General features: G+C 33.6%; 2 protein-coding genes across 2 annotated transcripts; both read right to left on the minus strand.

Moving 5' to 3' along the window:
- Positions 1-1,391: 1,391 nt before the first annotated feature.
- On the minus strand, positions 1,392-6,966 carry LOC125823513 (protease Do-like 9). The gene is made up of 9 exons (XM_049502892.1): positions 6,328-6,966; positions 5,203-5,402; positions 4,863-5,043; positions 4,577-4,768; positions 2,363-2,595; positions 2,159-2,260; positions 2,029-2,079; positions 1,803-1,907; positions 1,392-1,717 (listed from the first exon to the last, which is right to left on the minus strand). The coding sequence occupies exons 1-9, from the start codon at positions 6,911-6,913 to the stop codon at positions 1,619-1,621; spliced, it is 1,749 nt and encodes a 582-aa protein (XP_049358849.1). The 5' UTR covers positions 6,914-6,966; the 3' UTR covers positions 1,392-1,618.
- Positions 6,967-18,809: 11,843 nt separating this feature from the next.
- On the minus strand, positions 18,810-19,440 carry LOC125823461 (uncharacterized). The gene is made up of 2 exons (XM_049502841.1): positions 19,084-19,440; positions 18,810-18,989 (listed from the first exon to the last, which is right to left on the minus strand). Exons 1-2 carry the CDS (start codon positions 19,438-19,440, stop codon positions 18,810-18,812), a joined length of 537 nt encoding a protein of 178 aa, XP_049358798.1.
- Between the last annotated feature and the right edge of the window lie 1,192 nt (positions 19,441-20,632).

A 20,632-nucleotide genomic window follows, 5' to 3' on the forward strand; every position in this document is an offset into this window, starting at 1 on the left:
AAACACCATCCCATCCCGTATATATAGTGGGACGGGATGGGACGTAATTTTGTCTCGCCAATCCCGATCCCGACCGAATCCCGGCCGAGGGCGTCCCCCTTCGTCCCGTCCCACAGTCCCCTTGCCAGCCCTAAGTATACATAAACAAAATCAGAAAATGTCATTTACAGTTTCATTGTTCTTTTTTTTTTTTACGTTTCAATAATATACAAATACAAACAATTAATCGTAAAGAATACTAACCAGAAGAATCTCATCTACCACCATGTTTAATTAATATAGATAAGAAATCGTCTATTACAACAAAATGAAGATTATTCAACAAAAAAAAATTGAATCTACTCATGAGTAATGTCAAATTCTGAAGAAGAAAAAATGAAGAGAGAGAAACGTTTGAATAAAATCTGAATTTTTAATTAATGTTAATAGATTTGAGTGAAATAAGGAAAATAAATATTCTTAATTTGTTTGAATCTCCTAAATTTATGCCAATTAACAATTATCATCAATGAATTCAAAATTAATTAATATACCTTTATCCATTTTTTATCTTTTTATTTTTTTCAAAATCGATTTTTTATCCCTTTTTATCTTTTTGTTTTTTTCAAAACTGATTTTTCATAATTACTTTTTAAAAAAAATTATAAATTGTTAGAACCTGAAATTATTTATTGTTACAACCTGAAAGAATCATTATACTGTTTTAGATGAGAATCTTTTTTTACTGTTATGAAATTATTGGTGACAAAATATTTAGTAACAATTAGAAACTTTCTAGAAATGTTGTCTAATTGAAACAAATATTCGTGCACTCTATAGCAACAGACAGCAAGAAATCAACAACACTGTTAAGAGTTTTTTTAAAAGTTAAGTTAAACAATAGTCTACTTTTAAAAACTCACAATATAGTGTATCAATTCGTTCTATATCGATTTGCTCTGTATCAGACCGAACAAATACAGAGTGAATTGATACATCGATAAAGCTCCAAGCTAACAAATATAGAGCGAAATAGACAAAACTTAAAACTCAGTGTCTCCCAAAAGAAGAAAGAGCAGACCCCATTGAAAAAATATGTTTAGTAATTTTCCATATGAAATCAAATCGGAAGTTTATCATTTCGATTTAAACAAGGTCCTTTCCAACTGATTTTTTCTCTTACAGGCATTGGATTGATTCTACAGTGGTAAGATAATTTCATCCCCAAAAAGAAAACAGCAATCATAATGCTAAAGGAAGCTATGTTTTCTCAGTGGGAAGACTGTCTGCATATTTCCTTGTTTGTATACATCTCCTCATATGATATCTCAACTACATTCTACAGCTTTTAAAAGCACTCAAAGCCGTGTCCCACGCTACTTGTATCTCTGGAATGAAAGAAAGAACAGAAAGAAAGAAAATCTGGTACAAACTAACATAGCATCTGTTTCAGTTTCCCTATAGCAAGGATGAGAACACAAACTCTCTGTGGATTGGCCATCAAAGACACCACACTTGGCACTAGAACTCCATAACCAATGTAAATTGCCCAATGATAATGAAAAGACAAAGTAGCTAAAAGAGGGGAAGAGGTGAATCTGGAGATTTCCTACGCATCCAAAACATCACAAAACAGCTCTCATGTCTTCAGGTCATCAGACATGGCTGAAGGTATACAATGCATTGCAAGAATATCAGACGTTGCCGCTTTTGCATTTTTAGTCTGCAGTACAACAATCTAAAGAAAACAACAGAATCACCTTGAGAGGTCCAGAAGGATAAGAAACAAAAGGAGAATACAAAAGATCAGTTAGAGAGAGAACCTGATTATAATCAAGATCAAACTTCAAGTACTCTTCTTTACAGGCCTCCACCATGTTAGCCAAGCTCTTCAGATTTTTTACAGGCTTGCCGTTGAAAGCAATAACCTAGATTATATAGGATCCAATGTCAAAACATTCAGATGGACGTGAATAAGATAACAATGGCATCTTGCTAATTTGTAAATACTACTGTGATCAGCTCTGTTCCACAATATTTTCTTCTCACCTGAGTGTTTACCAGTTCTTCATAACCAATATTGATGTCAGCCACAAGCACCTAATAGGAAGTGCACAAGGCAGATCAGAAAGGAGTAATAGATATAATGGCTAGTAAGCTAACAGAGAGCTAGCCTGACCTGAGAAACCACAACCAGTTGTTCATCAATTGATTGTGCCATTGCGTGTAGAAGTTTGTCCAACAACTTAACCGGAGCATCAAACTCATAATCTTTTCCATACTAAATTTAAAGAAACAAAGATTGTACCAAGATATGTAAGCTCTCTGAGTCATGGACAAGAAGTAATAAATAAAATCTTAAGTAATGCAGTTGATTACAAACCTCGGAACGTAAATATGGAACAGAAACAGCAGAGAAAACAAAACCACCGACAATGTAGTAAGAAGGAGGTTTTCCTTTGATATGAGCTGGAATCAATCGTTTGTGTGCATTAAGCTTTATCTTAAATTCTAGAATCTTAGATTTGCGGAGAACTTTCACTTGAGCATCATCCCCAGTATATTTTTGAGAAACAAGATAGCTGAAACCAATACGCTCTCCATGCCTGAATGGTACTGAAAATAAGAAAACCAAAAATCAGGAATTTATAATTTTTAAAAGAACAATAATAAAGTTCAGAAATTTACTGATTGAGAGTCCCCTGTTTGCATCTCAGGAAGTCATTATATCTGTGAGTCGAATTTATTTTCAGTCTCTCAGGTGTACAAGGGATTTAGTTCATGGTTTGGCTAAATACAGGATTCATTTTTTCTTCCACAAGAAAAACATACAAAACAATCATTCATCCAATAGGAACCATAATGGCATTTCGGAAAAGTCAAACTACATATACCAGATTCATACATCCATTATTCCTACCCAACCATCCCTCCTAGGCGCTAATGGTTCTTTATAAGCATATCTATGCAGATTCCCCAAATCCATTATTCCCAGCCAACCGAGGGGGTACTTCTGAGCCCTAGTGTGGGGACTGAGGACGACTCTGAATTGGAGGATCTTGCAATACTTACATTTATTATCACGAAAGCAAGCAACACAAAGAACAGTTACGTATTTTCATTTTCCCATTCTCCCATCCCCCCAACCACTTATTTTTTTCCCTGAATGGCTAAAAAAATTCATCAACAGCATAGAAGAGAGAATTTGAAGATGTATGAAAGATATTACAACTATTTTGTGATCAATGAAATGCACTCTTCTGCAAGTATAAATGAATTGCTTGAGAAACTAGATTTACCAATTGAGCAGTGTGTACATTACTATATTCTACGATAAGTTAAACAGCTATCAAATGAACATCTTCGCAGGAAAGTTGGATATGTATTAACTACTAGACAATAATATCTAACTTAAAAAGAAACAGATCATATGGAAGAAAAACTAAGAGTAAAGGACAAAGCTCGAAACATATTCTAGAGCATCAATGGATAAGATGTCTAGTAAATGAATTCGAACCTTCCTTCATCTTTTAGGTTAATCTTTTTTTCTTTTTGTTTGAAAAGGAATAACCTTTTTCTTTCTTCAAACCTTTTCTAATTGCCAGGTACCTAAATCATATTGATTGTACAATTTCTCAGCAATTCTTTTATGTTGTGGATATACTATATGGAATTAAACAGAATTTCATATTTCCTTTTCAGATAAGCATTTGAAGATAGTATACTCAAAAAAAAAAAAAAAAAGCAAACAAAAGGGATAGTGAAATCTTGATGCTTTCATGATTTCAAATATGCTTTCTTGCTCTTGAGCACAACAATACACTCAACTCTAAGCACGTAAGTCAAGTATGAAAACCCTGATACCAACTTGTAGATTTACAATCATAATTGGGTACTCAGTCTAGCACTTGCACTAGTCGGACCCCAACATGCTACTTTGAACTGATCTACACTTATCTAGTATTGTTTTCTTTGGGGTATAAAGCATAATCTTAAAGTCACCAATTTAGTAGTCTATAAGACCAGACAAACACAACTGGCAAGCAGGAGGAGCCTTCAAAATTAGGTTGCATATTACATATAGTCTTTACTCTTTCATACTCCATTTTATTTACATGGCGTTAATTAACTGACGCAGAGTTCAAGACAAAACAATTTAGGTTTGACTCATAGCTAAACATGTACAACAAACCAAAATGCCCCTAATCCTGTGGTCATAAAATATGCCATCTCATAACTATAAAGAGTGTCGTTAAGGGCAAATGGAAATGTTATTACTCCCTCCATCCCAATTTATGTGATGTCGCTTGACTTGGCATGGAGTTTAAGAAATATGAAAAACTTTGTAATGTTCCAAAACCACCCTTAAAATAAATTGAGGCAGAGGGAGTATTAAATACTCTTCTATCTTTTGGAAGATTGTTTCATACTCCCTCCATTTTATTTAACAATCACTATGCATTTTCTCAATCCCTACTTCATCACAATCCTCTCTAAACCCTAAACCATACGTCAGTAGAGATAAATTTCGGACTAAAATACAAGCTAACATATCAGTGGAAGCACATTGATAATTTGGGATGAAATCAGTGTTCACCTGTTCCATCATTGGCTATATCAACCCCGTCAAAACTAAGGATAACATCTGAAGGCATTAGAACATTGGATTCTGGGGCCGTAGGCTCAACTCTTCGGATACGAACACCCTTCTGATTATGCGCCATACCCACCGACAAGCGGAGGTCAGGATTTTCCATTTTTTGCCATTCAATCCCAATGATAGGAAATCCTACAATGTAGGAGATGTCCATATAAAAATAAGTTTGCACTTTGAGACCATCCACTTTAATCAAGTTGAAAATGCTATTACAATTTTCAAGTACCTGTGTATGCTCCATTCTTCTCATAATCTTGAATGAAATGCATAATTACTGGTGTTGGTATGACATAACCAATGTTCTCGGCATCTTCATGTTTAAGGGATTGAAATGCAATACCGACACACTTCCCCTTATCATTGAATGCAGGTCCACCAGAATTTCCAGAATTGATGGCAGCATCTATCTGCACAATAATTTTTTTGTTGTTAAAAAATCCATTTAAATGCAGTCACATTATTTTTCTGGGGAAATTAAAAACATAGCAACTAAATAACAGAAATAAAGACCTGTATGATATATTAAAGAAAGTATTCGCAGAAAGGAAGAAACTTCCAAACATCACCTGCAATCCGAGGAGCTCGGTTGACACGTGAACATAAGATAGTATCTCGATGCGTGAGACAACACCGCTAGTCACAGAGATTGTATCTCCTCCTATAGGGTATCCAACAACAGTTACAGCATCTTGCAGTGCAGGCAGATCCCCAAACTCAAGAGGTGACACTCCTTCCCAGAACTCATCATCATTCACAGTTAACATTGCTGTTTCATAATAACAACAGAAATAGCTAGCTTAAGAACTCTTCAGTGCTGAATTTACTAAATTCTAACAGTAAAATGATGCAATTAGGGGGGATCTTAGTAGCTCAGATGGTTGGCTACCTGAGCTCCCACCTTGTTGGTGGTAAGGGTTTGATTCCCCACCTTGTAATCCACCCCACCCCCACCCCCACCCCCAACCATTTCCCCTTCCCCTACCCCTACCCCATTTTTTTTTTAAAAAATGATGAAATTAGAGGGGATGCATTTGGTAAGAAGAAAAGCACCTTCATGAAAAACATTTTCCTTTATGAAATCATTTTTTGGTATTTGGACGCTTAAAATATTCCCAATGAATACAAGTTCACTTATAGGCTACAAATATCTCAACTTGTATTCCATGCATAACTTGTTTGACCAATGTTATCAACCTTTCCTACTAAAAAATGTCATAGAAACGCTATTATCCCCAACCAAACGTAAATTACTTTCCAGGGTAAAACATTTCCCTAAATGCTTTGAATTGATAAGAAATGGACCTTAGGTCTAACTAAACCTCAAAAGTTGGCTCATGAGACAAGTATTACCCAAGATCATACAAAGAGAACTTCCCATCCCTACCCAAGGGCTTACAAAATGGAGTGTGGATAATATAATATCCCTACCCAAGGGCCAGCAACAGGTAAACCAATAATCGGAATGGGTCCTCACTTTGATGACATGATAAGAAATTGCCCAAAATCATGTAAAGAGACCTTCCTATCCCTAAGTAACCGATTTTTGAACTCAACATGAACTGACAAACCTAAAGTCTGTCTAAGAAAAACAACGGTCATCAAGATTTTTCAGAAATTGAAGCTTATGCAACAATAGCTAAAACAAAATTGAAAATTCAGTCAAATAAATAACTAAAAATTATGGAACATACCAATATCGCATTCCGTTCCAATGGAAAGTACGGTAGCCAAGTATTTGGTATCAGAACCACGTTTCTTGAGTTTAACCTGAGTATGGTGTTCCACGGAGTGGGCATTCGTGAGCACCCTCCTTCCACCAATGATAAACCCACTACTACTGGAGCTATATTGTCTCTTCCTCTGCCAAGGAAGCGAGAAATTAGGCTCTGTATGGACGCAGAACACCTTCACCACTGCATCCATAGACGGAGCCGCCTTTGCTGCTGCTGCTACCGCAGCCAACTCCGCCCCATGCCTCAAGTCGCCACTCAACACAGTGGTGATATCGCCGTTGTGGTCAGCAAACCTATGCCCTCGTCTCTCTGGCGAGGCCGCAATATCCCTGTCTACTTCTTCTTCATGTTTTCCACCTTTCTTAGGGCGTCCACGGCCGCGGCGGTGAGTTTGTGGGTCACCGTTGGTGGTGGCAGTTTCAACAGGGGTTGCAGATAGTACGCCGTCATCGAGGGCTTCTTTGGAAGAAATACCAGCGGCGTCGGCGGAGTTGTCCACCACAGTTTTAGGTTTCCGGCCTCTTTTTCTCTTGAGGTCTGCCATTGGAACGGAAAATCAAGAAAGCAGAGAGAGCAGTTCGAAATTTGACAGAAGAATTTCAAGTTGGAAATGAAAAGAAGCAATTTGCCTTATGAGTAATACAGCCCAAAATTACACTTTTGCCCAAAATAAATTTCAGCCCATTTTGTAAGGATTTGAAATGCTAGCCCAATGAGTTCTATTTGAATTCACTAATTAACTTGAGGGATACTTTTATGGGCAAAAAATTTAAGTATACAAATATAGTACCTTAATAATCACGATATAATAATAGTTTTAATTTTCACCAATATATTAATAATGTTTTTTTTCAAACCTAGAAAATAATATTTAAAAAAATATATATGGAAATCGTGATATTAATACATATTAGGTATATGTGATAAATCACAACAGAATTTTAGTTCGAAATCTAATCTTATTAGTATTGTATATGATGGTGTATTTTATGTCGTTAAAAAACACCAGTTTTCGTGATTGAATTTGGGTTGATTAGAAGGTTTAATTATTTTATTAAATTGGGAATTGGAATAATTAGTAGTCTGGTCTCAATTCCCAAATTAAGATTGTATATGATGGTGTATTGGTATTGTAATTTACGTTGTTATTAAACACCAAATTCGTAGTAGTCTTTTTGTATTTGTTGTGGTGTAATTGTGATGGTATTTACTTGATTATAAAATCAAATTCGTGATTTTATTTTTGTAGATGCATTGGTGATTGATATAGTATCTATTTTAATAAATGCCAAAATACTTGTGAATATTTTATTGGTAGATGATTAAGTGTAATTGATATTGTATTTGGTGTAGGTGATTTGGTGTAATTGATAGTGTGTATAGATTATTAATCAACACCAAATTTCGTTATTGTTTTTTGGTTTATGATCTGATGTATTTGTATATTTTATGACGTATATAAAAACCAAATAACGTGTTATTTTTTTGGTTCATCTATTGGTATATTAGACAGTGTATTTGCTAGTGTAATTGACGTATATAAACACCAATTAACGTGTTTGTTTTTTGGTTCATCTATTGGTATATTAGATAGTGTATGTGATTTGGTGTAATTGATAGTGTATTTTGTAGTGTAAGTGAAGTATATAAACACCGTGTTATTTTCTGGGTTCATCTATTGGTATTTTAGATAGTGTAGTTGTATATTTTATGACATATATATGTTAGGGTTTTGCCTTGATTTTCTTACCTTATTTGAAATTTATTTTTTCAACAAGAAAAGACAAAATATAACCATAAATGTTTTTACTTTTCATGAATGGAAAATATATTTTTCTTTCATATTTGGTTTATTTATTTCCTTAGAAGAAAAGTTAGGAGATCTATAAATTGAAGGCCCCTCTTCTCATATAAAAAACAACAATAGTATCCACAATGTAGTCGTTTAAGAGTCTTGTTTATGGGGAGATTTTCTCCAAAACATATTTATGTTTTTTTAGTATTAGTTTTCAATATGCTGGTCGCTTGACCAAACCATATTAATAATATATTTTTAGTATGTTTTTATTTGTCGTCTGATTTGTCAACCATATGATTTGCAATTATAAACTTCCGCATGACACCCTAATCACCTTCATAACCCAAGAAATGGTATCAGAGCACATGGTTCAATGATCCAATGGAACGAGGTTGAAGACAGGTTTAACGCGGTTTCAAATCAAGTTACAACCAATTTGTTGATAAAGAAGATTTTTGTCCAGCTACATGTGGAGAAGAAGTTTTAAACCATATTTTCAACATTCCTATTGCTGCAATTTTTTTAAAATAAAAATGAAATATTTTTTAACCATTTTTAACCCATATATTTTAAACCTTATTTTTAACCATGACAAGCAGTAGTGATGAAGACTATGTGAAAAACAAAGACTATCACGCAATTGAAGAAGGCGGATCAAGTTTTGTCAAGAAAATCCAGTCAAAATGGGAGATTTGTTAGGGTTTTGCCCTGATTTTCTTACCTTATTTGAAATTTATTTTTTCCAAAAAGAAAAGACAAAACATTACCATAAATGTTTTTACTTTTCATGAAAGAAAAATATATTTTTCTTCCAAATTTTGTTTATTATTTCCTTAGAGGAAAAGTTAGGAGATCTATAAATTGAAGGACCCTCTTCTCATATAAAAAACAACAATAGAATCCACAATGTAGTCGTTTAAGAGCCTTGTTTATGGGGAGATTTTCTCCAAAACATATTCATGTTTTTTTAGTATTATTTTTCAATATGTAGGTCACTTGACCAAACCATATTATAATATGTCTTTTGTATGTTTTTATTTGTCGTCTGATTTGTCAACCATATGATTTGAAATTGTAAGTTTTCGCATGACGCCCTAATCACCTTCATAACTCAACAATATAAACAACAACTAACGTGTTAGTTTTTTGGTTTATATATTTGTATATTAGATAGTGTGTTTTCTGGTGTAATTGATATATATAAACACTAACTTTTTGGTGTAATTGATATATATTTAGGGAAAATTGTGCATTATAGCAAACTATTAATTCAAAATAAATGTTATAGTAACAGCTTCATTTAATTCCAATTCGCAACAAACTTTTTGCCATTTGCCTCTCTCCCTTGAATCTCGCTCACCACTATATGAAATCTGGTTCGCCGCTCTCTAGCTCATCTCTCTCACTTTATACAAACACAAATGTATAAATTGTGTTTGTATAAAGTGAGAGAGAACTATATATACAAATACAAACTTCGTCATATACACTTATAATTATACAAATACAAATCTTCCCCTGCCCAGTTCTCTTTTGTCTTTCTCTCTTTCTCTCTTTATACAAACACAACTATATACAAAATACAATGTATAATTTGTGTTTGTATAAAGCGAGAGAGAGATTTGATATACAAATACAAATATTTTAACTCGATTCGATTGTATACAAATTCAAATTTTATGCAGATATATAAACACAATCATTGATATATATACATAGTAGTTGTATATATACAATTATCTAACCGATATTCATATACAATCGCTGTGATTTTATACAAATCAGATGCCTGTGAATCAGATGCTTACGATTTATACAAATCAAATGCTTAGAACTTTGTTTGCTATAGAACGCAAATAACAAAATTGTAGTTATAGAGTGCTAATATGATTTTTATGTTTGTTATTCCTAAAATTTGCTCATTTTAAGAATCTAGCTTCGCTAGCCCATGACCCACATCAGGCTGGGCTGGACTAGTATTTTTAAGGTTGTTTTAAATAGAACAACTTTCACATATAGCAAACATAAAAATCATATTTGTATGTTATAGCTATAGTTTGCATAATTGCGCTCCATAACAAATTTTATGTTTGCTATGGATCTTTTGATTTGTATAATTCGCTACAAACATCCAATTTTATACAAATTGTTCGGTTTGAATAAATTCATTTATACATTGTAATTTGTATAATAAGATCTGTATTTGTATAATTATCAGTGTATAGGACAAAAATATATGTATTTGTATTTGTATATACATTTTTCTCTCGCTTTATACAAACGCATTTTATACCGAAATATATAAAATGGCTAATTGTATACCGAAAAATGGCTAATTATATATCGAATCAGATGGCAAAACAAGGAGATGTTTGTTGTGAATTACAATTAAAATAAACTATGGCTATAACATTTAATTTGAATTAATAGTTTGCTATTTGATACAATTTTCCCAATTAAATAAAGATTCGGCCCATCCTAACTTGTCCATTTTCATATCTAGTAAGAGCTGACAACTCTAAACATGCCAATTTTCACTGTTCTATGTTAGCACCAATTGAAATACATATAGCAGAATATTAACAATTGCTCTAGTGATAATATTAAAAATTAATTGACAAATTTTGATATAGGCAAACACGTATAGGAAGTCCCAGATTCGGGGCTAAAATAATCCCTAACAAAAGCGACTCCTATCTTAGAAGACTCGAACCCGAGACCTCTTATTAAGGATGGAGGAATACATACCACTCCATCACAACCCTTGTTGGTCACGTACATTTCTTCATTTCCAACTTCACATCCACTCATATAAAGTTGCTTTAAGAGGGAGAGAAAGAGTTGAATGATGCGCTATCACCCAGGTAAAAAGATTAAAATGAACGAGATCTAATAACTTTGAGCATGTTATTCTTTTTTAAACAGACTAAAAAATCAAATAAATAAGACGAATAAATTAAAATAAAGGAACTAGATTTTATTTATTAACCAAGATAGACTTTTAAGATATATAAGCAACAAGAAACACAAACATAACAAGGAGCTAATAATAATAATAATAATTTATTTTATGTAATATATAGCTCTCATAAAATAATAATAAATCGACTGGCCATATTTTTAATAGCAGTAAGAAATTGTAGCAATGATAAATTATCTTGTTTTAATTTCTCATCTTCAACTAATTTATGTGTTGGAAATAAGTTGTCACAGTCGATTATGATATTTATTTCTTGTGTCAACGTTTCAAATACACCAACAGTTTCTCTGTGCCTAAAAATGACATACCAATCATAATGTGTGTATATGCGTATGCAATATAAGACCCACAATCTAGGTATACTCTCTTTAGCGTTGGATTGGTCGCGTTGTCACGAAGAGAAAATGACAAATCTATTGTTGATCATGTTGAATGTGATCGCGCCAAGGATATCAAGATCTTTGGTTTTAGAACGAGGATCTGATCGTATAAGTTTCTCGCACAAAGGAGGTTGGGAAGCCCTGGCGCAAACATCAGCCACCAAATCCCCCTTCACAATTGAAGATGTGAAGAGGATGACAAAAGAAAAAACACAAGAAATGGGGTGATACTGAAAGAAAAAATCATTTTATGAAATTATACTGAATATGTGACCCCCTATTTATATTGGATAAAAAAGGGGAAATGGAAATTTATTTAATTACTTGCTTTATTTGACTATAGATTGTTGACTTAAAAAGTTTATGACTAGTCAGGAGACGAGATCCCTTAAATGTATTAGTAATAGAATGAACAATAAATGCTTAAAGCAATGAACAAGGATGTTTATGAGGAAAAATTATTGCTCAAGGGAGAAAAAACCATGACATGTCAAACATGATTTCTCAAATCCCCACTAACTAATACCAAACTTGTGTGAATACAAACTCCAAAACTCACACAGATTAAACTTTTAATCCTACACACCTTGTAACACCTCTATTACAAGATACAAAGTAATAACCCTATCACCTACTATATTATCGACCTCTAGTTAACATAGACTTCAAACACACACTCGACTAACTTTAGCCTCAAACTCATCTCACAAAGGTTACGACTAAAACGATCTATAATCCTTTATAACATAAGCTCAGATCTTACAATGTAAGAGCACAAGTCATAAAACTCAAAATACAATAAAAGACTATGCAACATTCGATCAATTCCCTTGTTGAATATGTGCAATGTTCTTCTCTAAAATGAATTTTGCCTTTTCAAATAAACTTGATTGCAAAAAAGCTAGGTTGTTTCTTGTCAATACACCCATTGTAAAAGAGAGACAAAACAACCTAGTAGCATGTCATTGGTCGAGGACTGTTGTCCTTGGTCCACCTCTACTGTTGTGCCAACCTACCACAATAGTTCCTGCAGCTTTATAACTTTACTTCATAACTTGTCTTGTAATGATGAAAAATCGAAGGACCGGATTCTTTTACTAGATATTATTTTTTTATAGTTTGTTAAATCATCAAAGACCCAAAATACAACATAGATCTTGACAATTCACATACATATCATTTCTATTGTTAAATATCTCCAAAACGGCTTCGTTTGTTTGAATCCTATTTTTATAGCTATAGCAAAATATTATTATTCTTGTAGAGAACATATAATATAACATAGTATGAAAAAATCAGTTCCAAAAAATTTTAACTGTTATAAAATCTCTCTCTCTCTCTCTCTCTCTCTCTATATATATATATATATATATATATATATATATTAGCTGAATGTAAGTAATTTTATATGACACCTCTCTATGACCAGTATTCTATGGTTTTTTAAACTTTTCTTCCTTTTTCTTTCATTAATTTGCTCTATTAAAAAAATTATTGAATAAGATAAAGGAACAAATATGTTAAATATATTATTGACAATTGTGTTTTTTTCATACTCATAACTGACACACATAAATATTAGAAATTAAAAGAGAAATAAATAATTATTCATAACCTATATGGGAGAATGTCAAGAGTTTTCTCTAATATTTAAAATAAGGTAAATAATCACAAATCATTTCAAAAAAATATGGTAAAAGTTAATCACAAACTAATATTGATGTGTTCATTGTTGACAAAATAATAGAAAAAATCATTGTTTGATTAGCTCCTTTCTCAATATTTCATTTCTTTTTATGATTGTGTTTTTAACATCTTCTTTGTTTAAATGGTTTTTCTTCCTTTCTTTAGCTTTTAAATTTTCAGGAACATCAAACAAGTTTCATTGAACATGCACGTATCAAAGAGAAAAAACTTTAACAGCGTACCAAATAAATAAAAGAAAAATCATGAAGGAGAGAAAGATAACAAGCAACGGAAGAAGAAAAACAGAAAACAATAAAGTTCCTTGGAAGCAAATTTAGAGATGATGAGTACATATCTCAGAATGGACAAAATTTCGTCGACTTAGCATAAAATAATAGTCAGATCATTAAAGGTAAGCATTATATATAAAAAATTTGAAATTAATTTTATGCAAGAGTTAATCTAATATCCTATTTAGTATGATATTTTATATGATTGAGTAACTAGAAATCGCAATATTTTCCTCTTTTTAAAAAAATTAAAAATCTAAATTATGTGTTTAAAGCTCAGATAAAAGAAATACAAAATTAATAATCAAGACTAAAAAACGCAAAAATAAAATTATTAGGAATCTAAAATATGTTAAGAATCTTATATTTCAAAACTATTTTACAATTACAAATATATATACATATAAAAAGAAATTCTCAAAATTATTTATATATAGCCTAAAATAAAAAATTATAAGTAGTTAAGATCAACAAAAATGGACACCTTAACTTTGTCACTTCTTCTTATGATGATAGAATATGATTTCTTTATGAAAAGAGAACGAGATAGTATCTCATGATTCTTTAAGATATTGATATAAGAAGAAAGGCCATGTAACAAATGTTTCTCTTTAAAAAGATTTTTTTTAAAAGGTTGTTGCACTATAAGTTTTTCTACAAGAAGATTTGTATTGAGAAAAAAATCATTCTGATTGAAAAACTTATATAAAAAATTATGAGTGGGTCCACAAGACAAGAAGAATTATTTTGAGAAAGAATCAATTTATTTATTGAATTCATATTAAATTAGAAGAAGAATAAGGAGAACATAGACAAGGTGATGTGGCACCTCTCTATGGCCTCCATTCATATTTATCTTTTTTCTCCTTTCTTTTGACCATTTTTCTTCATTTAATTATTTATTTTATTTTTAATATCTCATAAAGTCTTGTTTTTTGGATAACCTTTTTGGCCGGTTAGGCCTTTTATTTATGGAATAATAAAAGCAATAACAGACATACAGGCCTAAGCCCTAAATAGACAAGTAAGGCACCTATTTCTATTTTGAACGGACATAGCCCATTTTCGTAATACTCATACTTATGCATATTCTTCAGCTCAGTTTCCTCTCTTCCCATTCAAGCTTGTAGTTGATCTCCAATGTGTAGCGATACACCTCTGTTGATACCTCTATTTTGTATCCTTTTGGTACGGATTCGTAACGAAGGAATTTGAGCTTTTTCTATGTTTATTATCTTTTTTTCAAATGGCGGAATTTGTTGGAAAGATCTGAAAATCTGCTTTTCATCATTGTCAATAGCAAGATTTGCCATGTAGTCAGCCATTTTATTACCTTCCCTGAATGTATGCTGAATTATTGCCTCAATTTTCATCAGCGCTTGTTGTAACTCATCATACTGTTCTGCCAGCTCCCATTGCACCCTCCAGGTTTTATTAGTGATATTAACCATTAACAATGAGTTTGATTCAATCACTAGCCTCCTTACCTCCTTACTTACACAATATTTTAACGTCTCTGCTATAGCCTTCATTTTTGCCTCCACAGTGGTTGTTTGTCCATTTTTCTCTGCTTCTGCATAAATTAAGTCCCCCTTATTGTCCCTCAAACAGAATCCATATGCCCCTATCCCTGGATTTCCTCTTACATGCTCCATCCGTATTACACTTCAGAGTACCTTCTTGTGGCATCTCCCACTTCACTGCATAGTGATATATCCTTGGCTTATATGCACTCAAAACTTTGACCATTTCCTTCCAATCCTTTCCTTTTATGTTAATCGAATAAAATCTCTTCGTAACTACATATTGAACGATTTGTAGCACCTGAGATATCATTCCTTGTAATGATAGATCCCCTCCATGTTTCCTGCAATTCCTTCTTTTCCATAGTACCCACGTTATTGCAGTTGGTAACGTCCTGAGTATGAATTTCAGTTTGTTTGGACCCTTTGTATACCAGCATCGCAACAGAACAATTGGGAATAGTATCCCATCCAGTTTCAGACCTGCACAATTAGCAAAATGCCTCCATAGTATTACAACTATGAGGGTTGTTAGAAATAGATGTTCCATTGTTTCTTGTTGATATTGTTCGCAACACCAACACCTCGATATGATATTAATCCTCATTCTCTGAATATTATCCTCCGTTGGTATTCTTCCCTTCCATGTCCTCCGTAGAATTTATTTTTATCTTGAACGGAATCTCTTTATTCCATATTTGCTTATAAACTTCGCGTTCCTCTCTTTTTTTGTCTCAGTATCTCCCAAGCTGATTTCACACTGAAAACACCATTGGCATTTCCCATTCACCAAGCCTTATCCATACCCTCCCTCGTTAACTTTGGGCTAATGCTGCCAGTTATGTAATCCACCATCTCATCCGATAAATATTGTCTCAATTTATTACTATTCCACCTTTCTTCCGTTATAAATTCTTTTACTTCTATCTCCTCTTCCCCTCGACTTTGTTCCTCCACAAAATATAGGTCCCCTTGTTTCGTCCAATTGTCAAACCAGAAGCTTGCTTCACCTGTCTTAAGCTTCCACCAAATATTATGTTCGACATTTTCTCTAATACTGATCATTTTCCTCCACATATGTGAGGTCCCTGTGCCATGAGCCACCACCGGATGCTTCTTCTTACAGTACACTCCATATGTAGTGATCCTATAACGAGTCTGAGGAAGTTCTAAATTTCCATCACAATTTTGCAAATAACGAATCAGCCACAACGTGTAACGATCGAAAGCCTACACCACCTTCCTCCTTTGGTAGACATAAATCCTCCCATGCCACCCAATGTCTCTCTTTAATACCACATGCCTTACTCCAAAAGAATTTTGTCATGGTTTTGTGCATTTGATTTATCACCCCTTTTGGCGGATTCATCGCAGACATCAAATATATGGGTAACGATTGTAGAATATTATTTACTAGCACAAACCTTCCCCCATACATTAACAATTCGCTATGCCACATCATAACACTTTTATTCATTTGTTTTATCAGATCCTCAAAGTAACTAATCTTTTTCCTCCTATAGAACATCGGACACCCCAAGTATGTGAAAGGAAAAATTCCAATAGTGATCCCAATGACCTTTTTGATTCAATTTTACACCACAATAGGCACCTTATCATGCAAATGGCCTGATATATGTTCATAATTGTTCAACACCCTCATAATCTTCTTCATTGAACCTTTGTGCCCAGAACAAAATAATATTGTATCATCCGCATATGATAAATGATTTATTTTTTCACTCCACTTTGGCATTCCATAACCTATGAAGTTTGCTTCCCTGTTTAATTTATTTAAGCTTTTGGTCAACACCTCTGTTGTGATTATGAACAAAGTTGGGGACAACAAGTCTCCTTATTTTTGCCCTCTTGTCGAGTGGAAAAATCCATATGCATTTCCATTTACTGGCACTGTATACCAATTGTTGGAAATTAACCTCCACACCACATCAATAACTCTCTCGGTGAAACCAAATCTTCTCATTACTTTTAGTAGAAATAACCACGACACCCTATCATACGCCTTAGCCATGTCCAGCTTTATCATAACATTGTGGTACATGTTCCTTTTGTTTATATCCATGATGATCTCCTGAGCCAACAAAACATTTTACGCTATATTTCTCCCTTTCATAAAGCCTGTTTGATTCTTCGATATAATTCCTGGAAGCACCTCAACTATTCTACCATGGATAACTTTTGATATCATCTTGTTTATATAAGTGCTTAAACTTATCGGCCTCAAATTCGTGAATCTAGTTACTTTTTCTTTTTTTTGGAATAAGAACTAAATTCGTGTGAGTCACGTATCTCGGCAACTCCCAGCCACAGAAAAAAGCAATTACCATTTTGACCATGTCCTCTTTTATTATCTCCCAACAACTTTTGAAGAATTTCCCTGAAAAACCATCAGGGCCACATGCACTTTCACTGTTTAGGGAGAAAACAGCATCCATGATCTCATCCTCAGTCGACATTTTATCCATGCTCTCTTGTTGTTCCTCTATGATGAGCTTTGGTATACATTCTAGCATCAATTCTTCGTCATTCACATTGCTATCAAAGAACTGGCTTTTAAATACTTTTACAGCTTCCCCCCCCCCCAATACTTCTTACATTCTTAAGCATTTCTCCCCGTTCATCTTCAATTTCATTTATCTGAAGCCGTCTTCTTCTACCTATAACGTAAGTGTGAAAGAATTTCGTGATTTTGTCCCCATCATTGAACCATTTCATCCCTGATTTCTGCCTCTAGAAATCCTCCTCCTCTGACTGGTAGTAATTTTGAAGCTCTTCCTCTGCTTTTTTTTAATTCCTCCCTGTTTTGTTCTGTATTATTTATCTCAAATTGTAATTCTTTCACCTTCACAACATCCTCCATGGTTGCGACCTTATGAAATATGTCTCCATATATATCTTTACTCCATTTAGTTAACACCTTCTTCATTATTTTCATCTTTTCCTGTACAACGTGAAAAAGGCTTCCTTGTATGTCGCTCGCCCAATGCTTCTTCACCACTTCACATAAATTGGTGTTTTTGGTCCAGAAATTTAAGAATCTGAAAGGCTTATTGACCTTTTCTTGGTTAACATTACATGCTACTTGCACAGGCGTATGATCTGAGCCTTCCCTTATGAGATGCTGTACTTCAAATACTGGGAATTGATTCATGAATTATTGGTTACCAAACACTATATCCAACCTTTTAAATAAACAATCCTCCTCTATTCTGCCATTCCACCATGTATATTTACTCCATGTGAACTTCAGTTCTGTCAACACACATGTATTTATACACTGAACAAAGTCCATTGTTTCATGTTGCGTTACTAGTAGCCCACCCATCTTCCTCGATGCATCCATGATTACATTGAAATCCCCTCCCACCACCCATGGTACATCAATATTGCAACTTTCCTCCTCTAAATCCTCCCAAAGTTCCAATCTATCTAAGGCATTACACCTTGCATAGACTGTCGTAATGAACATCTCCTTCTAGATTAATTGATGCTTAAATTGGATCGAAATTTGTTGGTACGTGTCCTTGATAACAGTTCCAGCCTATTCCTCATTCCAAAACACCCAAATCTTGGACAAAATATTTGCCACTGCATTTTTCATCCCTAATTTACTTTAGCATCACTCTAATTCATGAGGCCCATTAAACAGTTCCAAAGGGGCGATATATGCCAACTTATTTCTTTTTTTAGATCAATCAACCTCTCAAATGAATTTTGAGTGCCTACTGATCTAATATTCCAAAAAAAGAAGTTTGTCCATCATTATTTCGACAGAGGTGGTTTTGCTGAACTACTCATTGTGCTCCTGCCCCTGCCAATAACTTTATAGATCTTTCTACTCGTTCGTAATTCTTTGGTATGTCTTGGTGAGAGGTCTCCATCTTTGCTTACTGCATTGATATTTTCCTGGATATCCTCTTCATCATCTTCCTCCCTCCTACCCTTCATTAGTTCATATTTTGCACTTGTTCCTGTACATCAAATTATTGTTCTTCTTTTCATTTATTTGTCGCCCCTTGTTTATTATTTGATGAACCTTCCCCTCCTCATCTATTGTATAAGATGGGTCTGGTGGTTTATCCTCATCATCCCCATCACACTTGTTCTCTCTCTTACTATCCACTTCCTTGTCATTCTGACTATCTTCTTCATTATGTACGTCTTGTAGTTGATCTTCTCTATTCCATATCTTTTCTCCTACCCCTTCATGGCTCTTTTCCTTTTGCGCAGATTCCCTTTCCCATTGTCTTTTTCTGTTGGTGCTTTCTCCAGTCTCCTTATCTTTCATTGGCTTGTTGCTCTCCTCACTTTGTTCTCCAAAAATCTCGTCTACCCACCTCCTCGTTGGTGTTTTTTCTTTGTCCTTAACCTTTGTCGTCCCTGTCATTGGCATTATTGTTGTCTCATTATTTTCCTATTATTGGTTTGGAACTTCTGTCCCTTCTTCTTGATTCAGCACCTCAAATTTGTTCCCCGTCATAATATTATCATCTCCCCCTGTCTTTACCTTTGGATCCGATCTCTGATTGCGTCTCCCCCTAATTGTTCTCCTCCTCTTCTCATCCCAGTTTTTATCTTTGATTCCTGAAAATTGTTCTCTGTCACCTTCTCTTTGTTAATTACCTCTTTCCTTTCTATTGTCGTTGTTTCCCCTTTGCTATTTGCAACCTCATCATCTGTCTCGCCAATCATTTCCTCCCTAGGATATAGCTCCAGATGTAGTACAAAGCATTATTTCTCATTATGCCCTTGCAACTTATAATTTTTGCAATACTTTGGTATGTAATCATACTTGATGGTAACCCATTTGGCCATTATTTCTCCTGTCTTCTTCTTAATTCCAACATTGACTCTTTTTGGAAAATCTCCCAATAAGTCCACTTCCACCTTGACTCTAGAGCAACTTGGTCTCGTTTTATTACTTGTCGCCATATCAACTTGCAATGATTTACCAACAGTTGCCGCCAAAAAAAATATCATTTCTTTTCCAAAGAAATTAGGAGGTAACGCTGGTAGTGATATCCATGCAATCACAATCGATGTTTCTTCCGTTGGATAAAATAAGGGATCCCATTTAAAAGTCCGCATAACGCAGTACCAATTCTTATGAGCAATGTAAAAACTAGGTTTTGATAATAAATTCACATAATCTTCCATCCGGGAAGCCCTTATAAGAACATGTCTATTACTATTTCTTTTTTTCTTCCTTTATTTTTTCTTTCTTTTTGTTCTTATATATCTCTATGATGCCTTTTGAATTTAATTTTTACATGAAGAAAGCTTTTGAATAGTGATAGTGTTGACACCTAATTTTGATCTTCCCGGATAATAGTTAATTTTCGAGCTTCTTAATTTCTAAACGTTTTAGAATAATTAGCTTTGTAAAATTCAAATAGTTTCAAGGTTAGTTTAAATAATTTCAGTCGGCTTTTTATGGTATTTTGAATAATAAATGTATTTCATATAATTATATACAATTAATATATTCTATGAATATTTGAAAACCATCTCACAAGATTTCTACATTGTTTTAGTAAATATTTTATTAATTTAGTCTAGTATAATTTATAGTTATAATTTTGGGT

This window comes from Solanum verrucosum, unplaced genomic scaffold (genome assembly GCF_900185275.1).
Source record: "Solanum verrucosum unplaced genomic scaffold, falcon-dt-bn FXZP01000012.1, whole genome shotgun sequence".
NCBI lineage: Eukaryota > Viridiplantae > Streptophyta > Magnoliopsida > Solanales > Solanaceae > Solanum > Solanum verrucosum.